The sequence below is a fragment of the Bombina bombina genome, chromosome 10 (genome assembly GCF_027579735.1).
Source record: "Bombina bombina isolate aBomBom1 chromosome 10, aBomBom1.pri, whole genome shotgun sequence".
Lineage (NCBI taxonomy): Eukaryota > Metazoa > Chordata > Amphibia > Anura > Bombinatoridae > Bombina > Bombina bombina.
The window spans coordinates 104790736-104818592 of NC_069508.1; the positions used below are offsets into that span (position 1 = coordinate 104790736).

The 27857-nt window shown below is 39.9% G+C and overlaps 1 protein-coding gene across 2 annotated transcripts in view; it reads left to right on the forward strand.

The window, feature by feature from the left end:
• SEC16B (SEC16 homolog B, endoplasmic reticulum export factor) overlaps positions 1-27857 on the forward strand; it is a 602132-nt gene that overhangs the window by 31848 nt on the left and 542427 nt on the right. For both annotated transcript variants that reach the window (XM_053693298.1, XM_053693299.1), the window contains exon 4: positions 4737-5055. In XM_053693298.1, coding sequence (XP_053549273.1) covers positions 4766-5055 — 290 coding nt within the window. In that variant the 5' untranslated portion in view covers positions 4737-4765. The remainder of the gene's footprint in view (positions 1-4736; positions 5056-27857) is intronic.

Here is a 27857-nt window from a genome sequence, read left to right on the forward strand (position 1 = left end):
AGGGTCCATTCAAGCATCCAAATCTAGTTTCTCTGCGGCTGACTGCTTGGAGATTGTACGCTTAATTTTATCTAAGCGTGGTTTCTCTGATTCAGTTATAGATACTCTGATTCAGGCTAGAAAGCCTGTCACCAGGAAAATTTACCATAAGATATGGTGGAAATATCTTTGTTGGTGTGAATCCAAGGGCTACTCGTGGAGTAAGATTAGGATTCCAAGGATATTGTCTTTTCTCCAAGAAGGATTGGAGAAAGGTTTGTCAGCTAGTTCCTTAAAGGGACAGATATCTGCTCTGTCTATTCTTTTATACAAGCGTCTGGCGGAAGTACCAGATGTTTAAGCGTTTGCTCAGGCTTTAGTCAGAATCAAGCCTGTCTATAAACCAGTTGCTCCGCCATGGAGTCTAAATTTAGTTCTTTCAGTTCTTCAAGGGGTTCCGTTTGAACCTTTACATTCCATAGATATTAAGTTATTATCTTGGAAAGTTTTGTTTTTGGTAGCTATATCTTCTGCTCGAAGAGTTTCAGAATTGTCTGCTTTGCAGTGTAATTCACCCTATCTGGTGTTCCATGCAGATTAGGTAGTTTTACGTACCAAACCTGGTTTTCTTCCTAAGGTTGTTTCTAATAAGAATATTAACCAGGAAATCATTGTTCCTTCCCTGTGTCCTAATCCAGTTTCTAAGAAGGTACGGTTATTACACAATCTTGATGTGGTTCGTGCTTTGAAATTCTATTTACAAGCAACTAAAGATTTCAGACAAACATCATCTTTGTTTGTCGTTTATTCTGGTAAGAGGAGAGGTCAGAATGCGACTGCTACCTCTCTTTCCTTCTGGCTGAAAAGCATCATCCGATTGGCTTACGAGACTGCTGGGCAGCAGCCTCCTGAACGAATTACAGCTCACTCCACCAGAGCTGTGGCTTCCACATGGTCTTTCAAGAATGATGCTTCTGTTGAACAGATTTGTAAGGCAGTGACTTGGTCTTCTCTGCATACTTTTGCCAAATTTTACAAATTCGATACTTTTGCTTCTTCGGAGGCTATTTTTGGGAGAAAGGTTTGGCAAGCAGTGGTGCCTTCCGTTTAGGTTACCTGTCTTCCCTTCATCCGTGTCCTAAAGCTTTGGTATTGGTATCCCACAAGTAAGGATGAATCCGTGGACTGGATACACCTTGCAAGAGAAAACAGAATTTATGCTTACCTGATAAATTACTTTCTCTTGCGGTGTATCCAGTCCACGTCCCGCCCTGGCATTTAAGTCAGGTTAAAATTTTTTCGTTTAAACTACAGTCACCACTGCACCCTATGGTTTCTCCTTTTCTCCTAGCCTTCGGTCGAATGAGTGGGGGGTGGAGCTAGGGGGTGAGCTATATGGGCAGATCTGCTGTGTGCTCTCTTTGCCACTTCCTGTAGGGAATGAGAATATCCCACAAGTAAGGATGAATCCGTGGACTGGATACACCGCAAGAGAAAGTAATTTATCAGGTAAGCATAAATTCTGTTTTCTTACTGTTATTTTGTTATATCAATTTACAAGTTTATAAACCCATGGAAATGCCTAGTAGGAATCATGTCCTGGTCTCACTGTGTAGAATCCCTTAAAGATGGAGACATTTCATTCTCTCTATGGGGATGGAAAAAGCATAACTGTCAGTGGTATTTTACAGTAAAAGCTGGCAAATAGTGTAAGTATATTAAAATGTTGTTTTATTTTCATTAAAGGGACAGTCTACATGAGTCATGGACTGTAATAGATTCCTTGTTCCCAGAATAGTTTGTTCATAAAGCTTTCAAGTATTGCACATGATTGCAGGAATTTTTTTTATTCCCATTATTCCCGCGTTTAAATATTTGAAATGGCCGCCAAACTTGAGGATCGTTCAAGATGGATAGCGCTGCGCATGCGCAATGTGTATTTCTTCTTCAATGTGTCTTTTAAATGCTGGAACACCAGCAAGGGTAATATTTTAACGCCGAATCACAGTGTCAGGACACAGCGCATACACATTCATATAACATGTATAGCACATCCCTGTTAATTTATGTTATACGGTTTTGAGAATTGCAAATTGCGATCGAATAGCGCACACGCATATCCTCACCCTTCGAGTACGGGAGTGTTCGGGGGGAAAAGAAAGAAAAGGCTCTAGGAGGTGGAGGAGGAGTGAGGAGTTTCAAATATGTTAATAACTATGAAGAAATTGCCTGCAATCACGTACTGTGCAATGCTTGAAAGATTTATGAACAGATTATTCTGGGAACAAAGAATCTATAACAATAAATTTATGATTCACGTAGACTGTCCCTTTGTTTAAACATTTTCTGGAGAATTACTCCCCTATTACCTACCACAAAATGAAATATATTTTTACCACTTTAACCTATTTCAACAAAAATACAAACTATTATATTTTAAAACAAAGAAAGAATATGCAAATAATTTAATGGCTTTTACTCTTAATCTAAAACTTTATACTGTAAGATTTAATTCCGTTTTAGTTAAAAAGTTTGTCTACTAATTTATTTTTTAACCCTATCATGGCATATGGTCGTCAGCTGCACAATGCTTATAGTATGGATGACCACCACGTGTCAACATTCCGGGGGGGGGTAACCCTAGTAATCTAGTGACCCGGGGGTTTCAGCAATGTAAGCCAGCCTCTACTTGGTGACATCATCAGGCTTCGGAAAAACAGATGTACTGGGTTGCTTTGGAGGGATTAAGGTAGCTGGATGGAGGGGGTAAGTATTCAAACCCCTCAGTCATAGCTACCTTAAGCCCTTGAAATCGCCAAGAGTCACGGTCAAATGTCCTGCTCTTTCAAACGTTAGGTAACTTGGGGGGGTGTTAAGTAAAAGCACAATTTTTAAAAAATAAAATAAAAAACCCACACATTTGGTAGGTAGGGGGTCACTATGGGCCTGTAACAGATCATCAAACCTGCCTAGAAACCCCCAACGCCCCTAGATTTAATGCTTTTATTAGACAGATGATCACTGTTTTAATATTGATCACCTGGCATGAATAATTGTGCATTTATTTGAGTGGAGGCTCATGGGAGCCCCTATGTTCTGAGCAAGGTTAAATATATGTAACCAAAAGACATATTTAACACAATTTTGTTGCAAAGTTCTTCTGTTTCATGATGTATACATAAAATAACGGTATAATTTGAATCAGTAGGGTCTGCTAAAAAAAAACAATATAGAATTTGTGTGAGTTTCTCTCTAAAAATGACCTACAGTGGGGCTTAAATGTGAGTAGCACTTAAAAATCCAAAACTACTCAGTACAGGGGCTGGAAATGGCTCAACAGTTAAAGGGCTAAAAGCTCTCCATTAAAGTACATGGGAATTTTTCTAGCAACATTTAAGCTATGTTTTTCATTTGACCAAGAATCAACTCACTTGTTTGACCACTGTATGTATGATAGGTTTCTCCAACTGTCAAAGTGTCTTAAGATATGGAAGTACAAATAATATAAATGTATTGTACTATTGTCATACAATTTGCTGATTACACCTTAGGTAATGTTAGATAACCTTCATAGCTTGCATTGTATTTTGATGATTATATGAATAAAAAAAGATAACAGGGTAGGTTATTTTTTTGTGAACACGAGATGATTTTAGTTATTGTGGTTCTCATTTGTGTCCTTGGCAAATAAATTCAAAGTTTTTTCAGTTATTTTTTATCTGTGCTACACCCATGCCAGGGGTCAAGTCCAGCTGGAACACATGGGAACGGAATTCCTGCACTATTTTTTGCAGGTGAAACTAAGTTCCCCTGGACAGAGAACAGAAACTCTTCAGTAAACACTGATGCTGCTGGTGGGAGGAGCTGGATCACATTCTGATTAGAGGGATAGTGAGATCCTCTTGTAATGGTCAGTAACACTTCCTACAATACACTAAATGCAAGCCCGTCAGCGATCCTACTGTGTGAACACCCTGCACTGTGTGAAACACATGGTGCTTACATTTATGTGTGGCTTTCTCTGGGGTTATTTAGCTCCATACAGCAAATGTTACTTCATGTGTTCTAAAAGGCGTGTGTCTGACTTCTCAGTATTCAGTATCAGTTGAATCCTAAATTATAAATGAAAAGTTCACTCCTGCCATGTAAAAATGTAACCATGGGTGTCCATCCTCAGACCCAAAGGCAACCATTCAGCCCTTCATTGGTTTTAATTTAAATTCAATGACCAGATTGTATACATATAAATACAGCGTGTCTGTGTATAAAACAATATTAAAGGGACAATAAACCCACATTTTTTTCTTTCATGATTCAGATAGAGCATGCAATTTTCTAATTTACTCCTATTATCAAATTTTCTTCGTTCTCTTGCTATCTTTATTTAAAAAGCAGGATTGTGATACCTAGAAACCGGCCCATTTTTGGTTGAGAACCTGGGTTATGCTTGCTTATTGCTGGGTAAATGTAAGCCTCCAATAAGAAAGTGCTATCCATGGTGCTGAACCTAAAATGGCCTGGCTGCTAAGATTTACATTCCTGCTTTTAAAATAAAGATAGCAAGAGAACAAAGTAAAATAGATAATAGGAGTAAATTAGAAAGTTGCTTAAAATTTCATGCTCTATCTGAATCATGAAAGAAAACATTTGGGTTCAGTGTCCCTTTAATTGTGAGGGGTGGAAGTCTTGGTAAGTTCCAACACTTTTTTTGTAGGACTTGACCCCTGACTCATTCCTATACATGTTTCTATCCACAGGGAATTAAGGTAAAACATTTTGGGATATAATGGACCATGGAGCCCCTCCTTGGCTCAGTCAACCTCAGACAAAGGAAACCATAGAAATGGACCCTTGGAGCAGAATGCATCTTCACCCTCCGCCTCATCACTATAGAAACAGCAACTATGGCTACTACCAACAACCATACCGAGCAGATCCTCACCAAGCTTGGTCAGACCCCTGGCTGGATTATTATTCTCAACAGCCCCCTAGGACACACCATCAGAGAGAATGGGGTCGTCCACCATCAAGGGCTGAGATTTATCAAAGAACCGAAGTTCAACGTACATTATCTCGGTAAGAAATCTTGTGACATAACATCTAACTTAGGTTTGTCCAATCAAAGTTTCTTGGATCATCATGCAATACTCAAGTGCTTGTTATATACCAATACTTTTTTTTGTAGATATATGCTTTTTTACAAGCATGCGTAATGCCATATTTCGTTTTAAAGCATTGCTTATTTTAATTAGTTTGCACTAAATTACATATATGTTTCATTTAATTTTATTTATTTGCTGTCAACAAGAGTAAAATAAATTATAAGGTAAAAAAGACTATTACCTGATTTGATATCTGGGACCACTGTGGCAGAAGATGTGTTGCAGACACTATGTAAGTTAAGCTAGAAAATTACAGGTGGACTTAGAAAACCAGTTGGTAGACAAGCCAAAAGTCAGAAGCAGATGATCAGTCAGTAGTCATAAGTCATAGTAAAAAGATATTCCAAAATCATAAACCAGGGAACAGTTCCAGGACTCTTTAATCAGTATATCAGGCCTCAAGATATAGTTCTAAGTAGGGTTGAGATAGGTTGCAGAAGTCAAGGCACGCGCCAAAGTCAACGCCAGAGAGGCAGGCCTGGAAGAAGATTGCTAGCGTTTCCATTAGAAATAACCAAGCACTGAACAGGGGTAGAAAGGAGCCTTTTAACATCTCCCATTCAGTCTTGGTGCCTAGGAAACTGCAAAGGCACATCTGACGAGAATACAAATAGTGCTATTCTTAGTGCACTTCACCTTAAAGTAAATCTCATGAAGGGCATATAACATATTCTGGGCTGCTGGCCCCGGTAAGTCAAAGCTTCCTTAGCTTGGCCCTGGGTCCCCACAGAGACAGCCCTTCTCAGTTCAACATTTCCCCCGAAATGTAACTCTCCAGCGAGAAAGGTAGGGATAGCACAGCTCCTACTGCACCTTTGGTCGTGACACAAATTCATATATATGCTGCCTTATTAGAAAATGATGGACATCTTATCCTAGCATTGCACAATATGGACTATGTCCTGTACAAGACCTGTAATGTAAATGAAAAAAAATCTAGCAACAGCAGATTTTCACAGCTGCTTCATTTTTTACTGACAGGATCACACTCAAATCACTAGTACATGTGACTGCAATGCTATATTTGTTTCACTATATAATAGCGATCAAGCTTTTAAAGCCCTATTATAACACAGGTTCCCTCATGGACTTCTCATAGCCAAGGTTTTGGGTTTAGCCTGGAATTTCCTTTTGTTTATTTGGGTAGCCAATCATTGGGATGCCTTATAGACAAAAATTGTCACAAATATGTCACATTCCAGTGTTCTTCTTAAAGGGACATGAAACCCACATTTCTCTTGTTAAGTGTGTTCAGTCCACGGGTCATCCATTACTTATGGGATATATTCTCCTCCCCAACAGGAAGTTGCAAGAGGATCACCCAAGCAGAGCTGCTATATAGCTCCTCCCCTCACATGTCATATCCAGTCATTCTCTTGCAACCCTCAACAAAGAAGGAGGTCGCGGGAGGAGTTGGAGTTTTTACTTAATTATTCTTCAATCAAAAGTTTGTTATTTTAAATGGCACCGGAGTGTGCCGTTTTTTCTATCTCAGGCAGTATTTGGAAGAAGAAACTGCCTGCGTTTTCTATGATCTTAGCAGGCGTAACTAAGATCCACTGGCTGTTCTCGACATTCTGAGGAGTGGGGTAACTTCAGAACATGGGAATAGCATGCGGGGTCCACCGCAAATGAGGTATGTGCAGTACAATATTTTCTGGGAATGGAATTGACTAAGAAAATACTGCTGTTACCCGTATGATGTAAGTACAGCCTTAAATGCAGTAGTAGTGACTGGTATCAGGCTGATAAATGTATGCACAGTAGAGTTATTTTCTAGGGACTAGAATTTGACTGTGAAAATACTGTTAATACTGAAATAATGCTTAAGCCTTATCTGCAGTGGTAGCGACTGGTTGCAGGCTTAGTAATAACTTTGCATGACATTTAAAGAAGTTTATTTTCAAAACGTTTACTGGCATGTTATTCGTTTTGTGAGGTACTTTGGTGATAAATCCTTTGGGCATGAATTTTTTTCCACATGGCTAACGTATATTTATGCATAGAAACCGTTATATCAGGTCTCCCACTGTTGTAAATGAGCGGGAGGGGCCTCTTTTTAGCGCCTTGTTGCGCAGTTAAAATTCTAGCACAGTCTTCCTGCTTCTTCCTCCTTGATCCAGGACGTCTCTAGAGAGCTCAGGGGTCTTCAAAATTCGTTTTTTGATGGAGGTAATCAGTCACAGCAGACCTGTGACAGTGTGTTAGACTGTGATAAAAACGTTTAATATTAATATGATATCCATTTTTTTGGGTACTGAGGGGTTAATCATCCGGTTGCTAATGGGTGCAGTCCTCTGCTAATTAATACATTTAAAGAATTGTTGACTACAGGGAGTGCAGAATTATTAGGCAAATGAGTATTTTGACCACATCATCCTCTTTATGCATGTTGTCTTACTCCAAGCTGTATAGGCTCGAAAGCCTACTACCAATTAAGCATATTAGGTGATGTGCATCTCTGTAATGAGAAGGGGTGTGGTCTAATGACATCAATACCCTATATAGGTGTGCATAATTATTAGGCAACTTCCTTTCCTTTGGCAAAATGGGTCAAAAGAAGGACTTGACAGGCTCAGGAAAGTCAAAAATAGTGAGATATCTTGCAGGAGGGATGCAGCACTCTTAAAATTGCAAAGCGTCTGAAGCGTGATCATCGAACAATCAAGCGTTTCATTCAAAATAGTCAACAGGGTCGCAAGAAGCGTGTGGAAAAACCAAGGCGCAAAATAACTGCCCATGAACTGAAAAGTCAAGCGTGCAGCTGCCAAGATGCCACTTGCCACCAGTTTGGCCATATTTCAGAGCTGCAACATCACTGGAGTGCCCAAAAGCACAAGGTGTGCAATACTCAGAGACATGGCCAAGGTAAGAAAGGCTGAAAGACGACCACCACTGAACAAGACACACAAGCTGAAACGTCAAGACTGGGCCAAGAAATATCTCAAGACTGATTTTTCTAAGGTTTTATGGACTGATGAAATGAGAGTGAGTCTTGATGGGCCAGATGGATGGGCCCGTGGCTGGATTGGTAAAGGGCAGAGAGCTCCAGTCCGACTCAGACGCCAGCAAGGTGGAGGTGGAGTACTGGTTTGGGCTGGTATCATCAAAGATGAGCTTGTGGGGCCTTTTCGGGTTGAGGATGGAGTCAAGCTCAACTCCCAGTCCTACTGCCAGTTTCTGGAAGACACCTTCTTCAAGCAGTGGTACAGGAAGAAGTCTGCATCCTTCAAGAAAAACATGATTTTCATGGAGGACAGTGCTCCATCACACGCGTCCAAGTACTCCACAGCGTGGCTGGCAAGAAAGGGTATAAAAGAAGAAAATCTAATGACATGGCCTCCTTGTTCACCTGATCTGAACCCCATTGAGAACCTGTGGTCCATCATCAAATGTGAGATTTACAAGGAGGGAAAACAGTACACCTCTCTGAACAGTGTCTGGGAGGCTGTGGTTGCTGCTGCACGCAATGTTGATGGTGAACAGATCAAAACACTGGCAGAATCCATGGATGGCAGGCTTTTGAGTGTCCTTGCAAAGAAAGGTGGCTATATTGGTCACTGATTTGTTTTTGTTTTGTTTTTGAATGTCAGAAATGTATATTTGTGAATGTTGAGATGTTATATTGGTTTCACTGGTAAAAATAAATAATTGAAATGGGTATATATTTGTTTTTTGTTAAGTTGCCTAATAATTATGCACAGTAATAGTCACCTGCACACACAGATATCCCCTTAAAATAGCTATAACTAAAAACAAACTAAAAACTACTTCCAAAACTATTCAGCTTTGATATTAATGAGTTTTTTGGGTTCATTGAGAACATGGTTGTTGTTCAATAATAAAATTAATCCTCAAAAATACAACTTGCCTAATAATTCTGCACTCCCTGTATAACTGAATTATTTTTTTGTTACTCAACTGTGTTTTTTAAAAAGCGCTGCAGCGTTTTTTATATTGCTTGCAAATTTATTGAAAGTATTTTCCAAGCTTGCTAGCTTCATTGCTAGTCTGTTTAAACATGTCTGATACAGAGGAATCTGCTTGTTCATTATGTTTAAAAGCCGTTGTGGAGCCCAATAGAAATATGTGTACCAATTGTATTGATGTTACTTTGAAAAATCAATCTGTACCGCTTAAAAAATTATCACCAGACAACGAGGGGGCAGTTATGCCGTCTAACTCTCCTCACGTGTCAGTACCTTCGTCTCCCGCTCGGGAGGTGCGTGAGATTGAGGCGCCAAGTACATCAAGGCCCTTACAAATCACTTTACATGATATGGCTAATGTTATGAAAGAAGTATTATACAATATGCCAGAGTTAAGAGGCAAGCGCGACAGTTCTGGGTTAAGGACAGAGCGCGCCGATGACAAGAGAGCCATGTCTGATACTGAGTCACAATTTGCAGAACATGAGGACGGAGAGCTTCATTCTGTGGGTGACGGTTCTGATTCGGGGAGACCGGATTCAGAAATTTCAAATTTTAAATTTAAGCTTGAGAACCTCCGTGTGTTGCTAGGGGAGGTGTTAGCGGCTCTGAATGATTGTGACACGGTGGCAATCCCAGAGAAATTATGTAACCTGGATAAATACTACGCGGTGCTGGTGTGTACTGACGTTTTTCCTATACCAAAGAGGCTTACAGAGATTATTAGTAAGGAGTGGGATAGACCCGGTGTGCTTTTTTCCCCTCCTCCGATATTTAGAAAAATGTTCCCTATAGACGCCACCACACGAGACTTATGGCAGACGGTCCCTAAGGTGGAGGGAGCAGTTTCTACTTTAGCCAAGCGTACCACTATCCCGGTGGAGGATAGCTGTGCTTTCTCAGATCCAATGGATAAAAAATTAGAGGGTTATCTTAAGAAAATGTTTATTCAACAAGGTTTTATATTACAGCCTCTTGCATGCATTGCGCCTGTCACTGCTGCAGCGGCATTCTGGTTTGAGTCTCTGGAAGAGGCGATTCGCACAGCACCATTGGATGAGTCTCTGAGCAAGATCAGAACCCTTAAACTGGCTAATGCGTTTGTTTTGGATGCCGTAGTGCATTTAACCAAACTTACGGCTAAAAATTCCGGATTCGCCATACAGGCGCGCAGAGCGCTTTGGCTTAAATCCTGGTCAGCAGATGTAACTTCTAAGTCTAAATTACTAAACATTCCTTTCAAAGGGCAGACCTTATTCGGGCCCGGCTTGAAGGAAATTATTGCTGACATTACTGGAGGTAAGGGCCACACCCTTCCTCAGGACAGGGCCAAATCGAAGGCCAAACATCTAATTTTCGTGCCTTTCGTAATTTCAAGGCAGGAGCAGCATCAACTTCCTCCGCTCCAAAACAGTAAGGAACTACTGCTCGTTACAGACATGATTGGAAAGGCAACCAGTCATGGAACAAGGGCAAGCAGGCCAGAAAGCCTACTTCCGCGCCTAAGACAGCATGAAGTCAGGGCCCCCTTTCCGGAGACGGATCTAGTGGGGGGCAGACTCTCCCTCTTCGCCCAGGCTTGGGCAAGAGATGTACAGGATCCCTTCACGTTGGAGATTATATCTCAGGGATACCTTCTGGATTTCAAAACTTCTCCTCCACAAGGGAGGTTTCATCTGTCAAGGTTATCAACAAACCTAGTAAAGAAAGAGGCATTTCTACAATGTGTACAAGACCTCTTAGTGATGGGAGTGATCCACCCAGTTCCGCGGACGGAACAGGGGCAAGGGTTTTATTCAAATCTGTTTGTGGTTCCCAAGAAAGAGGGAACCTTCAGACCAATCTTAGATTTAAAAATCTTAAACAAATTCCTAAGGGTTCCATCGTTCAAGATGGAAACCATTCGGTCCATCCTACCTATGATCCAAGAGGGTCAATATATGACCACAGTGGATTTAAAGGATGCCTACCTTCACATACCGATTCACAAAGATCATTATCGGTACCTAAGGTTTGCCTTTCTAGACAGGCATTACCAGTTTGTAGCGCTTCCCTTCGGGTTAGCTACTGCCCAGAGAATTTTTACAAAGGTTCTGGGCTCTCTTCTCGCGGTACTAAGACCACGAGGCATAGCGGTGGCTCCGTACCTAGACGACATTCTGATACAAGCGTCAAGTTTTCAAAATGCAAAGTCTCATACAGAGATAGTTCTAGCATTTCTGAGGTCGCATGGGTGGAAAGTGAACGTTGGAAAAGAGTTCTCTGTTACCACTCACAAGGGTCCCTTTTCTAGGGACTCTTATAGATTCTGTAGAGATGAAGATTTACCTGACGGAGTCCAGGTTATCAAAGCTTCTCAATGCTTGCCGTGTCCTTCACTCCATTCCAAGCCCATCAGTAGCTCAGTGCATGGAAGTGATCGGCTTAATGGTCGCGGCAATGGACATAGTGCCATTTGCGCGCCTACATCTCAGACCGCTGCAACTTTGCATGCTAAGTCAATGGAACGGGGATTACTCAGATCTGTCCCCTTTGCTAAATCTGGACCAGGAGACCAGAGATTCTCTTCTCTGGTGGTTATCACGGGTTCATCTGTCCAAAGGAATGACTTTTCGCAGACCAGATTGGACGATTGTAACAACAGATGCCAGCCTACTAGGCTGGGGAGCTGTCTGGAACTCCCTGAAGGCTCAGGGATCGTGGACTCAGGAGGAGAAACTCCTCCCAATAAACATTCTAGAATTAAGGGCAATATTCAATGCTCTTCTAGCTTGGCCTCAGTTGGCAACACTGAGGTTCATCAGATTTCAGTCGGACAACATCACGACTGTGGCTTACATCAATCATCAAGGGGGAACCAGGAGTTCCCTAGCGATGTTGGAAGTCTCGAAGATAATTCGCTGGGCAGAGTCTCACTCTTGCCACCTGTCAGCGATCTACATCCCAGGCGTGGAGAACTGGGAGGCGGATTTTTTAAGTCGCCAGACTTTTCATCCGGGGGAGTGGGAACTTCACCCGGAGGTATTTGCCCAACTAATTCTTCGTTGGGGCAAACCGGATCTGGATCTCATGGCATCTCGCCAGAACGCCAAGCTTCCTTGTTACGGATCCAGGTCCAGGGACCCGGGAGCGGTGCTGGTAGATGCACTAGCAGCCCCTTGGGTTTTCAACATAGCTTATGTGTTTCCACCTTTTCCGTTGCTTCCTCGACTGATTGCCAGGATCAAACAGGAGAGAGCATCGGTAATTCTGATAGCGCCTGCGTGGCCACGCAGGACCTGGTATGCAGACCTAGTGGACATGTCGTCCTGTCCACCATGGTCTCTACCCCTGAGGCAGGACCTTCTAATTCAGGGTCCTTTCAACCATCCAAACCTAATTTCTCTGAGGCTGACTGCTTGGAAATTGAACGCTTGATTCTATCAAAGCGTGGGTTTTCGGATTCGGTTATTGATACATTAATACAGGCTCGGAAACCTGTTACCAGAAAAATTTAACACAAGATATGGCGTAAATATTTATATTGGTGTGAATCCAAGAGTTACTCATGGAGTAAGATTAGGATTCCTAGGATATTGTCTTTTCTACAAGAGGGTTTAGAAAAGGGCTTATCCGCTAGTTCACTAAAGGGACAGATTTCTGCTCTGTCTATTCTTTTTCACAAGCGTCTGGCAGAGAATCCAGACGTCCAGGCTTTTTGTCAGGCTTTGGCTAGGATTAAGCCTGTGTTTAAAGCTGTTGCTCCTCCGTGGAGCTTAAACTTGGTTCTTAAAGTTCTCCAGGGTGTTCCGTTTGAACCCCTTCATTCCATTGATATTAAGCTTTTATCTTGGAAAGTTCTTTTTTTTTATGGCTATTTCCTCGGCTCGAAGAGTCTCTGAGTTATCTGCCTTACATTGTGATTCTCCTTATCTGATCTTTCATTCAGACAAGGTAGTCCTGCGTACTAAACCTGGGTTTTTACCTAAGGTTGTTTCTAACAAGAATATCAATCAAGAGATTGTTGTTCCATCCTTATGTCCTAATCCTTCTTCAAAGAAGGAACGTCTTTTGCATAATCTAGACGTGGTCCGTGCTCTGAAGTTCTACTTACAGGCAACTAAAGATTTTCGACTAACTTCTTCTCTGTTTGTCGTTTACTCTGGACAGAGGAAAGGTCAAAGGGCTTCGGCTACCTCTCTCTCTTTTTGGCTTCGTAGCATAATACGCTTAGCCTATGAGACTGCTGGACAGCAGCCTCCTGAAAGAATTACAGCTCATTCCACTAGAGCTGTGGCTTCCACCTGGGCCTTTAAGAATGAGGCCTCTGTTGAACAGATTTGCAAGGCTGCAACTTGGTCTTCACTTCATACTTTTTCAAAATTTTCCAAATTTGACACTTTTGCTTCTTCTGAGGCTGTTTTTGGGAGAAAGGTTCTACAGGCAGTGGTTCCTTCTGTTTAATGTTCCTGCCTTGTCCCTCCCATCATCCGTGTACTTTAAGCTTTGGTATTGGTATCCCATAAGTAATGGATGACCCGTGGGCTGAACACACTTAACAAGAGAAAACATAATTTATGCTTACCTGATAAATTTATTTCTCTTGTAGTGTGTTCAGTCCACGGCCCGCCCTGTCTATTTAAAGCAGGTTCTAAATTTTAAATTATAACTCCAGTCACCACTGCACCCTATAGTTTCTCCTTTCTCGTCTTGTTTCGGTCGAATGACTGGATATGACATGTGAGGGGAGGAGCTATATAGCAGCTCTGCTTGGGTGATCCTCTTGCAACTTCCTGTTGGGGAGGAGAATATATCCCATAAGTAATGGATGACCCGTGGACTGAACACACTACAAGAGAAATAAATTTATCAAGTAAGCCTAAATTATGTTTTTTTCTTTCATGATTTAGAAAGAAGAGCTGCTGGTGCAATGCCGCCCCCTGCAGACTCGCGGCCAATAGGCCGCCAGCAAGGGGGTGTCAATCAACCCGATCGTACTCGATCGGGTTGATTTCCGGCTATGTCTGTCCGCCTGCTCAGAGCAGGCGGACAGGTTATGGAGCAGCGGTCTTTGTGACCGCTGCTTCATAACTGCTGTTTCTGGCGAGCCTGCAGGCTCGCCAGAAACACGGGGCATCAAGCTCCATTCGGAACTTGATAAATATGCCCCCATATGTTAATATTTGAAGTGTTTACATATGTGAATAGATTTCTGCAGAGTGTCTCATAGCGCTGATTCAGCTCAATTAAGTTCTCTTCATACATATATATAGAACATTGGAATGTGAAATATTAATATTTCATGTCAGTTTAGTGCACTTGGTTAAATGCAATCGGTTATGTGCGAATAGGGTGTTAAGGTTCCCCCCCCCCCCACTTTTTACGCTCTATTGAAGCCTATGGGAGAATACGTTAATGCAATTGCAATATTGTAAATTCAGATTTTTGCCTGCGTTGGTTTAGTGTGTGAGCGAAAACTTTTTACACCCAACTTCTAATATGCATGGTGCCCGGGTCACGCAGAAAACTTACTTCTAGCGCAGTTAACGTTCTAGAGCTGGAGCAATAATTACTGCTCCACTCTTCTGGCCCATTGTGTTGAGGGTCAGTAGATCTGCTAAAACATAATACAATGGTTGATATACATTGCATTTTGAAATTATGTTTTCTTTTAAAGGGACATGATACCCAAACGTTGAAGCACTTTATGGCGTCATTCTTGGCGTGGAAATTTTTTTGGAGCGAAAGTACGTCTAAGGTGATGTAAGTTTTGTCATTTCCTGCGTCTTTGTTGACGCGCGTTGTTTGGCCGCGGGTTTGCGCTTGTTATGACGGGAGTTGCGTCATTTCCTGATGTTAGCTTTGGCTCCAAAATATTTTTTTCTTTTTTGCGTCTTGCGTCATACTTGGCACCAGAATTTTTTTTTGTATATAACCTCTCTTTCTTTTTGCTTCTGGTTCTCTCCATGTTAAGAGCTATGATGCTTATTTTTTTGCATCCTACTTTTGCATAAGCATTTTTTCCCATTACTGAAACTGCATATGAGGAAATTGTATATTTTGTTTAAATGTTGTTTTTTTTCTTTTTACATTGTGCAATATGTCTCAATCTGATCCTGCCTCTGATGTTGCTGTAGAACCCATGCTGCCTAAACACAGTTCTACCAAAGCTAAGTGTGTGTGTTGTAAATTAACTAATGTTATTTCTTCAGCCCAATTATGTGGCATCTAATGTTTCTATTAGTACTAATACACTGTCTGTTGTTCCATCAATGTCTAAAGTACCTGATATTCCTGCAGATGTAAAGAATTATATTGCTGCAGCTATAGATAAGGCTATGTCTGCTATTCCACTTCAAATAAACGTAAAAGGTCTTTTAAAACTTCTCATAAATCTGATGAAATTTGTATTGACCGAAAGCATAATGAAATATCCTCTGCTGATTAGGATTCGTCTGGTTCAGAAGATCCAAATTCAGATTCTGAATTTGACAAATCTTCCTATCTGTATAAGATCGATTATATTTGTTCTTTATTGAAGGAAGTTCTGGTTACTTTGGGTATTAAAGAGTCTAGTCCTCTTGATAATAAAGTCAGTAAATGTTTGAATACTGTTTTTAAACCTCCTAAGGTTGCTCCTGAGGTTTTTCCTGTTCCAGATGCTGTTTCTGATATGATTACTAAGGAATAGTCTAAGCCTGGTTCTTCTTTCAATCCTTCTTCTAGGTTTAAGAAGTCATATCCTTTACCTGTGGCTAATTTAGAGTTTTGGGGAAAAGTTCCTAAGGTTGATGGGGCTATTTCCACGCTTGCCAAACGTACTACTATTCCTATGAAAGATAGTACTTCTTTTAAGGATCCTTTGGATAAGAAGATTGAATCTTATCTTAGAAAAGCATATTTACGTTCTGGCTATATTCTTAGACCTGCTATTTCAATGGCTGATGTGGCTGCTATTTCAACTTTTTGGTTTGATAGTTTAGCACAGCAGGTAGAAGATCATGATTTGATCAGCATTATTCTTTTGCTTCAACATGCTAATCATTTAATTTGTGATGCTATATTTGACATTAAGATTGATGTTAAATTTATGTCTTTAGCTATTTTAGCCAGAAGAGCTTTATGGCTTAAATCTTGGAATGCTGACATGGTGTCTAAATCTAGATTACTATCTCTATCTTTCCAGGGTAAAAAATTATTTGGTTCTCAATTAGATTCTATTATTTCCACTGTTTCTGGTGGGAAGGGAGTTTTCTTACCTCAAGATAAAAAAACCATGGGTAAATTTAAGGCGTCTCCTAATCGTTTTCGTTCCTTTCATCAGAATATTGAACAAAAGTCTCCTCCTAATGCCTCTGGTTCCAATTGGAAACCATCCTCAAATTGGAATAAAACCAAGCCTTATAAAAGACCAAATCCAGCCCCCAAGACTGCATGAAGGTGCGGCCCTCAATCTAGTTTAGCTGGTGGGGGGCAGATTGAAATTGTTTCAGGAAATGTGGTCAGGTTCTGTTCAGAATCAGTGGATTCAGAATATTGTGTCTCAAGGGTATCAAATAGCATTCAGAATAAGGCCTCCTGTGAGAAGCTTCTTTCTTTCTCGTATTCCAACAAATTCTGTGAAATCTCAGGCTTTTCTGAAATGTGTTTCAGATCTAGAGCTTTCAGGGGTGATTGTTCCGGTTCCTCTACAGGAACAGGGTTTGGGGTTTTATTCAAATCTATTCATTGTCCCAAAGAAAGAGAATTCTTTCAGACCAGTTCTGGATCTGAAACTTTTAAATCGTTTTGTAAGAGTCCCAACTTTCAAGATGGTGACTATAAGGACTACTCTGCCTTTTGTACAGCAAGGGCATTTTATGTCCACAATAGACTTATAGGATGCTTATCTTCATGTTCCAATTCATCCAGACCACTATCGGTTTCTGAGATTCTCTTTTCTAGACAAGCATTACCAGTTTGTTGCTCTTCCATTTGACCTAGCGACAGCTCCAAGAATCTTTTCAAAGGTTCTCGGTGCCCTTCTATCTGTAGTCAGAGAGCAGGGTATTGCGGAGTTTCCTTATTTGGACGATATCTTGGTACTAGCTCAGTCTTTTCATTTAGCAGAATCTCACACGAAACAACTAGTGTCGTTTCTTCAAAGGCATGGTTGGAGGATCAATTTACAAAAGACTTTCTTGATTCCTCAAACAAAGGTCACCTTTTTAGGTTTCCAGATAGATTCAGTGTCTATGACTCTGTCTTTAACAGACAAGAGGCAAATGAAATTGGTTTTAGCTTGTCTAATCCTTCAGTCTCGATCATTCCCTTCAGTGGCTATGTGCATGGAAGTTTTAGGTCTTATGACTGCAGCATCGGACGCGATCCCCTTTGCTCGTTTTCATATGAGACCTCTGCAGCTTTGCATGCTGAATCAATGGTGCAGGGATTATACTCGGATATCACAGTTGATATACTTAAATCCCAACATTCAACTCTCTATGTCTTGGTGGTTAGACCATCATCGGATTATTCAAGGGGCCTCTTTTGTTTGCCCTTCCTGGACTGTGATCTTAACAGATGCAAGTATTTCAGGTTGGGGAGCTTTCTGGCGGTCTCTGACAGCACAAGGGGTTTGGAAACCTCAAGAGGCGAGGTTACCAATCAACATTTTAGAACTCCGTGCTATCTTCAGAGCTCTTCAGGCTTAGCCTCTATTGAAGAGAGAACTTTTCATTCATTTTCAGACAGACAATATCACAACAGTGGCATATGTCAGTCATCAGGGAGTGACTCGCAGTTCCTTAGCAACGAAGGAAGTATCTCGAATACTTTGTTGGGCAGAGTTCAACTGTTGTCTAATTTCTGCGATTCATATTCCTGGTGTCGACAATTGGGAAGCAGATTATCTAAGTTGTCAGACTTTGCATCCAGGGGAGTGGTCTCTCCATCTGGATGTGTTTCATCAGATTGTTCAGATGTGGGGTCTTCCAGAAATAGATCTGATGGCCTCTCGTTTGAACAAGAAACTTCCCAGATATCTTTTCCAGATATCCAAGGATCCTGAGGCAGAGATGGTGGATGCTTTACTATGTTGAAGCTACTAAGGATTTCAGAAAGACTTCTAGTCTATTTGTTATTTTCTCTGGTTCCAGGAAAGGTGAGAAAGCCTCTGCCATTTCTTTGGCATCTTGGTTGAAACTTTTGATTCACAAGGCTTATTTGGAGGCGGGGCAGTCTCCACCTCAGAGAATTACAGCTCATTCTACCAGATCAGTTGCTACTTTTTGGGCTTTTAAGAATGGAGCTTCAGTTGATCAGATTTGAAAAGCAGCAACTTGGTCTTCACTGAATACAAATGTTCTACTAAACTTGGGCTTACTGCCAGATAGCTGCCAACCTGCTGGACTTCTCACTTACATGCAGCTGAATTTAGACAATGAAATTCAGAGGGAGGTGGCAAAATTAATAATATAAATAAATATATTTCCCAGTAAACACCTTCACATAGAAGTTTAAAATGTATACATTTAATATCTCTTAGAAGTATATAAAAAAAACAGTATTATGACACCGGTGTCAATTACACATTTAAAATACTAAAAACAAACATTAAATCACATTAGAATTTTAACTCAAAGTAGGCTTCCACTCTAAATAAGTAAGTTAGTGTATGGATTCAAAGGATAAAAAAGTATCTATTCCCAATTGCTAGGATATGTGAATAAATTGTAAGGCAGACACAGAATTCTGTACTAATAGTATTTAATGTGCTTACTTTGGGGGTCAATCTGAGTGGGCGGAGCCATGCAAACCATAAATAGATGTGATGCTGCTGCAAAGTGTCCCTGGAAAGGTTTTTTCAAAAGCTGTCAACTATATCTCTGCTACATTCTATCTTTTGCTCATGATTTATGCTTCCTACCGAAGAGGGCAAAGAAGGTGCCCGCTACCTGTTACTGCAGAACTATAAAAAATAGAGTGAAGGAGAGTTCCTAGGATTTTTAAATGCAGAACTGTGTTAAAAGCTTTTTTATTTTAATATTTTTTTTATTGTTTGCCGCAATATGAAATCAGGTCTATACACAGCACACAGATTTTAAGTTTAAATATTTAGAAGTTACAGTTACCCCTTTTTTTGGTACAATTATATACACCATGAAAACCTAAAAAAAATTATTTCATGATTCAGATAGAGCATGCAGTTTTTTTATTATTACTTTATTTTTGAGAAATACTCATACAACATCACAAATAACACAAAGTATTGGTATCATTATTACACATGTTACTGATGTGGTAATTCAATCACATTAGGACAAATACAGTTGAATTTGTGTGTCCATTAGTATAGCTATTGATCCTGTGATGCAGTTGAGCTTCCTTTTTTTTTTTTTTTTTTTTCCTTTTTTTTTGCAATTGAAGGGAAGATTCCTCCACCAACCTAACAACTAAACTAAAACAATAACAAATGACATAGAATACAATCAAGCAAAACATAAATAGGAGGTATTATGTTACTTAAGATGCAACACTCAGTATTCTTATAACATAGAAAATTGTTTAGGGGGGAGGGCATTATTATTCCAGAAATTAGATAAACATAAGTTGGATCTATCAGTTGATCTGCACTGCGCCCTAGGGTTTATTAATGAAGTAGTGTGGCACTCTAGTTAAAGAGTTTATTCCACATAGAGGAATAGTACAAGTCAACATAGCATTTATGAAGTAACAAATAAATAAATAAATAAATACTTGAGTGATTGGAGTCAGAGCCAGCGGGGTCAGGCCCCGGAGAGCGGTCATGGTGGTATATTTCCATGTTTTCAACAAATAGTAGTACTATCTTACAAAGTCAGTCAGGGGTTACTGTCAGTAGTTGGCATGCACCTCGGCCATGTAGGCTCTCATTTAGTAAAAAAAGGGGTATGCTGAAAGGGATGAAGGATTTTGGTTCTCAGATTAGGCTAAGTAAGTATAGCAAAAATGGTACCCATTTTCTTATGAATTGTCTTATTCTATTATCACGATTACTTTGAATATCAAAATTAGACTTTCATTATTCAGATAGAGCACGTCATTTTAAACAATTTTCCAATTTACTTCCATTAACAAAAATGTGCAGAGTCTTTTTATATTTAAACTTTTTGAGTCACCAGCTCCTACTGAGCATGTGCAAGAATAAGCGTCTATGCATTTGTGAATGGCTGATTGCTGTCACATGGTACGTGTATGCATTTGTGATTGGCTGATGGCTGTCATATGATTTGTTGATGTATCACATTAGTCAGTTTCTTAAAGGGGGGGTTCTCTTTGTTTGGTCCAAAATTGTAATATGTTTCCTTGCTATAAGTACTACCATGTTCAAAAATCTGTAATGATTGAGGGATGATGCGTTATTGTGAAGTATTCAGATAGAGCAGCAGTTTAAAGCAACTTTCTAATTTACTCCTATTATCATTGTTTCTTTGTTCTCTTGCTATCTTTATTTAAAAAGCAGGAATTTAAAGCTTAGGAGCCGGCCCATTTTAGGTTCAGCACCCTGAATAGCGCTTGCTTATTGGTGACTAGATTAAGCCAACCAATAAGCAAGCGTAACCCAGGTTCTGAACCAAAAATGGGCCGGCTCCTAAGCTTTACATTCTTGCTTTTGAAAATAAAGAAAGGAAGAGAATGAAGAAAAAATGTTTATAGGAGTAAATTAGAAAGTTGCTTAAAATTGCATGCTCTTTTTCAATCATTAAAGAAAAAAATGTGGGTGTAGTATCCCTTTAATAGTTTTTTTCATAAATTGTTATTTTAATTCACTGTATATATTTGTGCCAATAAAGGGGCAGCTATAATTTCTAAGTACTTTAACTGAGTACCTTTTTTAGTGCTGTGTATGGATCTGAATTTAATAAAATGACCACTAAATACAGTAGAATATAATAATTAGCAAATACACAATAAAAAACAATGTAATAGCACTTACTTTGGATTTGACATGACAGTAGAATATTTTCTAGCAAATTTCAAAGTTAAGATTGTGCCAAAAAGGGGCTGTTAAAAAACATATCTAAAGCCAGAGCAATATGCTTACAGAGATGTGCAGCATTTTATGGAACTGTTGATAACTTAAAGGGACATGAAACCCTATTTTCTTTCATGCAAGTGGCAAGAGTCCATGAGCTAGTGACGTATGGGATATACATTCCTACCTGGAGGGGGCAAAGTTTCCCAAACCTCAAAATGCCTATAAATACACCTCCCACCTCACTTATACTTCAGTTTAACGTATAGCCAAGAGGTGAGGTGTAAAAAAAAAGGAGTAAAAGCATACAAAAAGAGGAACTGGAAAACATAATAATGTGCTTTATACAAAAAAATCATAGCCACAAAAAAGGGTTGGGTCTCATGGACTCTTGCCACTATGAAAGAAATGAATTTATCAGGTAAGTTCTTACATAAATTATGTTTTCTTTCATGTAAGTGGCAAGAGTCCATGAGCTAGTGACGTATGGGATAAAATACCCAAGATGTGGAAGTCCACGAGTCACTAGAGAGGGAGGGATAAAATAAAAACAGCTAAATCTGCTGAGAAATTAAATCCAAAAAAAGAATTAAGTTTTCTTAAAAATGTCAGAAAAACTCAAATCAAAAAGGCATATTAGAATCAAACTGAGACAACTGCCTGTCTCAGCAACTTGGTCTTCATTGCATACTTTTACTAAATTTTACCATTTTGATGTGTTTGCTTCTTCGGAAGCAGCCTAGGCGTATATTTCTTGGTGTTCCACTCATAATTATTCTTGGCATTCTTTCAGAATCCCTAGGATTTTACAGTTTCTTCAGGATGGTTTGGATAAGGATTTGTCTGCAAATACTTTGAAGGGTCAAATGTCTGCTCTTTCTGTCTTATTTCATAGAAAGATTGCTAAACTTCCTGATATTCACTGTTTTGTTCAGGCTTTGATTCGTATCCTCCTTGGAGTCTCAATTTGGTTTTGCAAATTTTTCAGGCTTCTCCTTTTGAGCCTATGCATTCTTTGGATATTAAACTACTTTCTTGAAAAGTGTTATTTCTTTTGGCTATCTCTTCTGCTAGAAGAGTTTCCGAGTTGTCTGCTCTCTCTTGTGAGTTTCCCTATCTGATTTTCCATCAAGATAAATCGGTTTTGCAGGCTTGTTGGGAATTCTAACAACATGAATAGGGTAATTGTTGTTCCTTCTTTATGTCCTAATCCTAAGAATACTCTTGAAAGGTCTTTACATTTTTTGGATGTGGTAAGAGCTTTGAAATATTATGTTGAGGCTACTAAGGATTTCAGAAAGACTTCTAGTCTGTTTGTTATTTTTTCTGGCTCTAGGAAAGGTCAGAAAGCCTCTGCCTTTTCTTTGGCATCTTGGTTGAAACTTTTGATTCACAAAGCTTATTTGGAGGCAGGGCAGTCTCCTGCTCAGATAATTACAGCTCATTCTACTAGATCAGTTGCCACTTCTTGTGCTTTTAAGAATGAAGCTTTAGTTGATCAAATTTGCAAAGCAGCAACTTGGTCTTTTTTGCATACTTTTACTAAATTTTACCATTTTGATGTGTTTGCTTCTTCAGAAGCAGCCTTTGGTAGAAAGGTTCTTCAGGCAGTTGTCTTAGTTTGATTCTAATGCCTTTTTGATTTAAGTTTTTCTGACATTTTTAAGAAAACTTAATTCTTTTTTTGGATTTAAATTCTCAGCGGATTTAGCTGTTTTTATTTTATCCCTCCCTCTCTAGTGACTCATGGACTTCCACATCTTGTGTATTTTATCCCATACGTCACTAGCTCATGGACTCTTGCCACTTAAATGAAAGAAAACATAATTTATGTTAGAACTTACCTGATAAATTCATTTCTTTTATAGTGGCAAGAGTTCATGAGACCCACCCCTTTTTTTGTGGATATGATTTTATTGTATAAAGCACATTGTTTTTTCCACTTCCTCTTTTTTTTTTTCTTCTATTTTTTCAATCATGCTTTATTGAATCATAAACACAGGTGTACACAGAAAGAAAGGACCGTAGGCAGTCAACTCTATATTAACACGGAATGTCCGCACGCCAGGATATATGAGAGTGTGACTATTCTTGATCTACTAGGATCTGAGTTCACCGTTATTCTTATACAGCTTGAATTTGTTTTAACATTTTTTTATTTTCTAAAATACTGTAACTATAGTTAAAACATGGTCTAATTTTTGTATATCAGGTTTCCTCAAAGAGAGGAAAAAGAAGGAAGAAAGAGGGGGAGAGAAAGGGGAAAAAAAGCTTTTCAAAGTACTTGGGGGAGGTCGGGGGTGTTGTAGTAGTCTTGTGTTACACAGGGGTGCCTCTCCAGGTGGCTAGCATCATCTCATGGATACCCATCTGATTGATTTTAAGGTAATGGAGTCTCTCCAACAGGAGCAGCTCCTCTACTGAGTGAGTCCACTCCTCAATCGTTGGGATGGCCCCAGTCTTCCACCTTCTGGGAATTAGTCTTTTGGCTCCAGTGATCATAATGAGCAGTAAGGTCCGCTTGTGCACCTCTCTGAAAGTGTAGGTAGACTAAGAAAGAGTGTTGTTTCTGGTGTGTTAGGTAATAAAGTTTGCACTTTGTCACACATGAGGTCCAGCACGTTTGGACAGTACCCCTTTATTTTAGGGCAAGACCACCATATATGGAGGAGGATACCATGCTCACCGCATCTCCTCCAGCACAGAGGGCTCGCTGTTGGAAAGTCCTTGTGGAGCCTTGCTGGTGTGAGATACCACCTGCTCAACAATTTCAAGTGTATCTCCTGTACCGTTGTGGAAACCGACAAACTTTTTGTTAATTTAAACGATCTAAGATCTAAGCCACGCATCTTGTTCAATATCTTTGCTAAGGTCTTTGTTCCACGCTATAGTGTATATCGGTAGTTGGGTGTCCGAGGGTGTAAGTAATAATTTATAAAATAAGGAAATCAAACATCTTATCGGAGAAGCTGAAGTACATAAATGTTCGAAAGCTGTGAGTTCTCTTGTAAAATGTTCTCTATGGTGGTGACTTATGATATAGTGGGTAAGTTGGTGGTATCTCAACCAACATGAAAATATATCACCACATTTTTCTGCTAGGTGTTTCTGGGAGCACAATTTACCGTTGTCCATAGCAAAATATAGTGATCCAGTCCTCAGACTGTATGGTCTACTTAAGTGGTAAATGTCTAGAGGACAGGTGCGTACTTGTGTTCATTGATCTATCCCATTCACGCAGTACCTCTGCCACCAAAGGGTAGTTATTTATGTTCTTGGGGCATTGCATTGGAGGAATCCATGCCAACACGCCCATGTTTTTTAGCGGAAAAATTTGACCATCCAGTCGTACCCAAGCCTTGTGCGTTGTATTGTGGGAACATTCTATGAGGCGCTGTAATAGTATTGCACTTCTGTATGTGTGCAAATCAGGAAACCCCAGTCCCCCTCTATCTCGGGATGAATACATTGTTTTTCTTGGGACGCGCAGCCTGGTGCCCCTCCAGACAAATTGTTCTATGATTTTTTGTAAATGGGGAAGGAAGTCTTTTGGTAGCGGGATTGGGAGGGTTTGCAAAATATATAGCATATGTGGGAGGACATTCATTTTTTTTTTTTTTAATAATTTTTTATTGAGGTTATAAAGAGTAAAAAAAGTGTTACAAACAAGAATCACCAATGGACACAAATAACATTGCGATAAGACATACATTCTTAGCATTTAAACATACTGAAAACGTAAAGTGATATAAGGTCTGAGTGTCCATTTTGGAAGTCTCCGATAACATGGGACTAGTGAGTGGGAGGGATAGTCTTGAATAAAGTAAGCTAGTATGTCTGTAGGATTCCTGTTTAGAAGAAAAAAAAAGCTCTATTTTGTATTATATGAGGAGTAATATTGGACCCCACAATGCAGTAGAAAATATATATTAGTTTATCTGTTTGGCAGAGAGTAAAGAATTGAGGCAAAGGGGGGTTAGCTTTATAATGTTTGGGAAAGGGAAATTCAGCGGGCGAGAGCCGCTCTAAATGAGGGATGGGGAAGGGTGGGTGGGGGGGCGGAGCGAGTCAGTACACCAAACTAATGAATACTCCTGGGCTTCTAAACTTTTAAATACAAAACAATTACGGGTATAATCTTACGTAATAAAAGGTATAGTCACTTATGGGACATAGAAAAGAAAAATTTATAAACATAAGCCTGAACGCTGACTGGACATGGAGTGAAAGGATGCAATCTATGGGTGTTGGGCTGACTTCGTATTGAAAGGGTGTATTGTGAAAATATATATAATCACCCTAGACTATATGCATATCTTCTTCTACTATGTGAGATGGTATAAAACATATGAATATCAGTCATGTATTCTGAACCCAGTGTAATATAAGAAACATTAGAAGCTTATGTAGACCGTACAAGTTAATCATGAGAGATAACAATATTATAGATAAGCCATAATATACAGCAGGTAGATGACATTAGTCATTTTCCATGGACTGATACAACATATGAGCAAAATAAACCAGTTTTCATGAAGCTGTACAACTTATAGATATAATGACACGATTGGTTGCAGACATCCATGACCTGAATCAGACTGCTTAATATTAATAAGGGGTAATTGGATTAAAGACAGGGTTATCAACCTAACCACTATCTGGGAGGAGTAGTATGGCAATGGTTGTTAATAATCCTTTAGGAGGAGAATAGCCCCTATTGCTGATCAGTTAAGTTTTATTTATTTATCACTGCCATATGTAAAGCAGAACCTGAAGAGTTTTGACTATTGGGGAATAATGTATAAGATCTCTTCTTTTAACATAGGCGAATAGTAGACAATTACTAATCAACATAGGGGGAGTATGCAGGGCAGATGACAATAGCATATATTCTCTAATCTGCACACTACTAGGGTGCCCTAGGGGCTCTATTTGGGCTTCTCCTCTTATGATATAACTAGAAGATGTAGTATAGGGGTGTTCTGAGAGAGGATAAATTCACTAGGCCAAGCAGGATTAACTTGGAACACAAGTGCTGCTAATCTTATAATAGCTTGGGAATTGGGAGATGGGTTTCAAACCTTAGTTAAGTTTATAGTGGCATGGAGAGTGTGAATCAAGAGATGAGCACATATACAAATCAAACAATAAAAACTTTAAGATGAACTTAGCTAATGCACGGGTAATCCCCGTAATAAAAAGAATATAAAACTAAAGCAAGGATAGATTTTAACCTAGGGATTTTGCAAACATGGGTGTAGGGACATTGGTGTTTCAATTAACTATAATATATAAAGTTCCTTGTCATGTAGACGATTCTGACTTCTGCCATAGTAATGTCACCAGGTCTAGCCTACCCTGTAACGGCACCACAGCCTCCGCCATACCATAATGGGAAATAAGAGTGTTTCTGCATTACAACCATGTAGGTAGCTGAGTATCCGGCATGACTCCTCCACATGTATATGCGCTACATGGGCTTTCTCAGGACCTTCTATGTGGCATTCGATCGATGCGTTCCCAGCCGTGAAGCATATACATCTCTGCTGGGACCAAGTAAACTCTGCGTTGCGGAGCGGATCTGAATTTAGCAAAGCTGCGATGCTCGTGACACTGCAAGGAAGCCTCCACCTCACCATACGGTAAACTGAGGCCCTCGACCCCACCAGAGAGGCCGGCCGCATCCCCATCTAGAGTAGCCAAGGGCTGTTGAATACTAGGCATGTCCGATCCTTTTAGCTAGCTCCATCCCCATTAGGTTAGATTGGCTGTCCATGAAGACAAGGGGCTCCATGGGTTCTTGCTTGAGGTGTTGCTGGGTTGGAGGATGAGCAGATGGTGAATGTGTGCTCACTCTCAGTTCCGGGGTAGAGGGTAATGGCGTGTAACTTTCCATAAGCACCCCCACTAGGTCATGGTACCTGCTGCACATCAGGTGGTCAAAAGCTTCAAGCTGGGCCAAAACGATTCAGAGTGACTCCTCCATACTTCAGAAGCCACTACTTCCCCTGGTCTAATGTTCAGTAACCTGTAATATGTAAGTAGTATGCCACAAGGATAACAAAATGGCCGCCTCCCTACAGCTCAGCTGCTGCGACTGCTCTTGCAGTAGTAATGAAAGGCAATCTTCTGTAGCTAGGTTGCAGAGTGATGGTAGTGTCTTCTCAAAACACATTCTCCAATTTGGGAATAAATTGGACTGCATTGAGTAGTCAAAGTTAGATAAATAGTCGGAACAGGTCCGGAGCTGTTATGAGATGCAACTACTCAGATGCAGATAGTAAAGCTGGTGCTGCTGCAGGAAACGTCCGTCGGGTAAGAGGGAAACAGACCCACTCTGAGTAGGGGAAAGTATGGAGCCAGCCCAGAGAAGCGGTGGACAGCCGCAAAAAGGTACAGGAAAAAGCAGGCGGCTACTGAGATACTGAAAAAAGGTACTTTATTCCAAGTAAAAAGTTAACAAGAAGCAAAAAAAAGATTAATATGACACAACAAACCAGGGAGGGAAACAGCAGACTTACATGTTTCTCGCTGGCTAGCGCTTAATCATAGAAGCTGTTAGACAAGTGAAACCTGCTGTGGCTCTTAAAGGGACAATGCACCAATCAAAACACCTTATATCTAAATTTGAACAAAACAGGTGTAGCATAAATGTATTGTTTCAAAATATATGTCCACTGAAAGAGCCACAGATCAGATAAGAATAAAAACATAATATAATGGCAATACTTGTGAAGATGTGCAATCCAACAAAAAAATACCAGTATATTTAAAGCTAAATAACAGTATATTCTGTACATAAATGTGATGTTT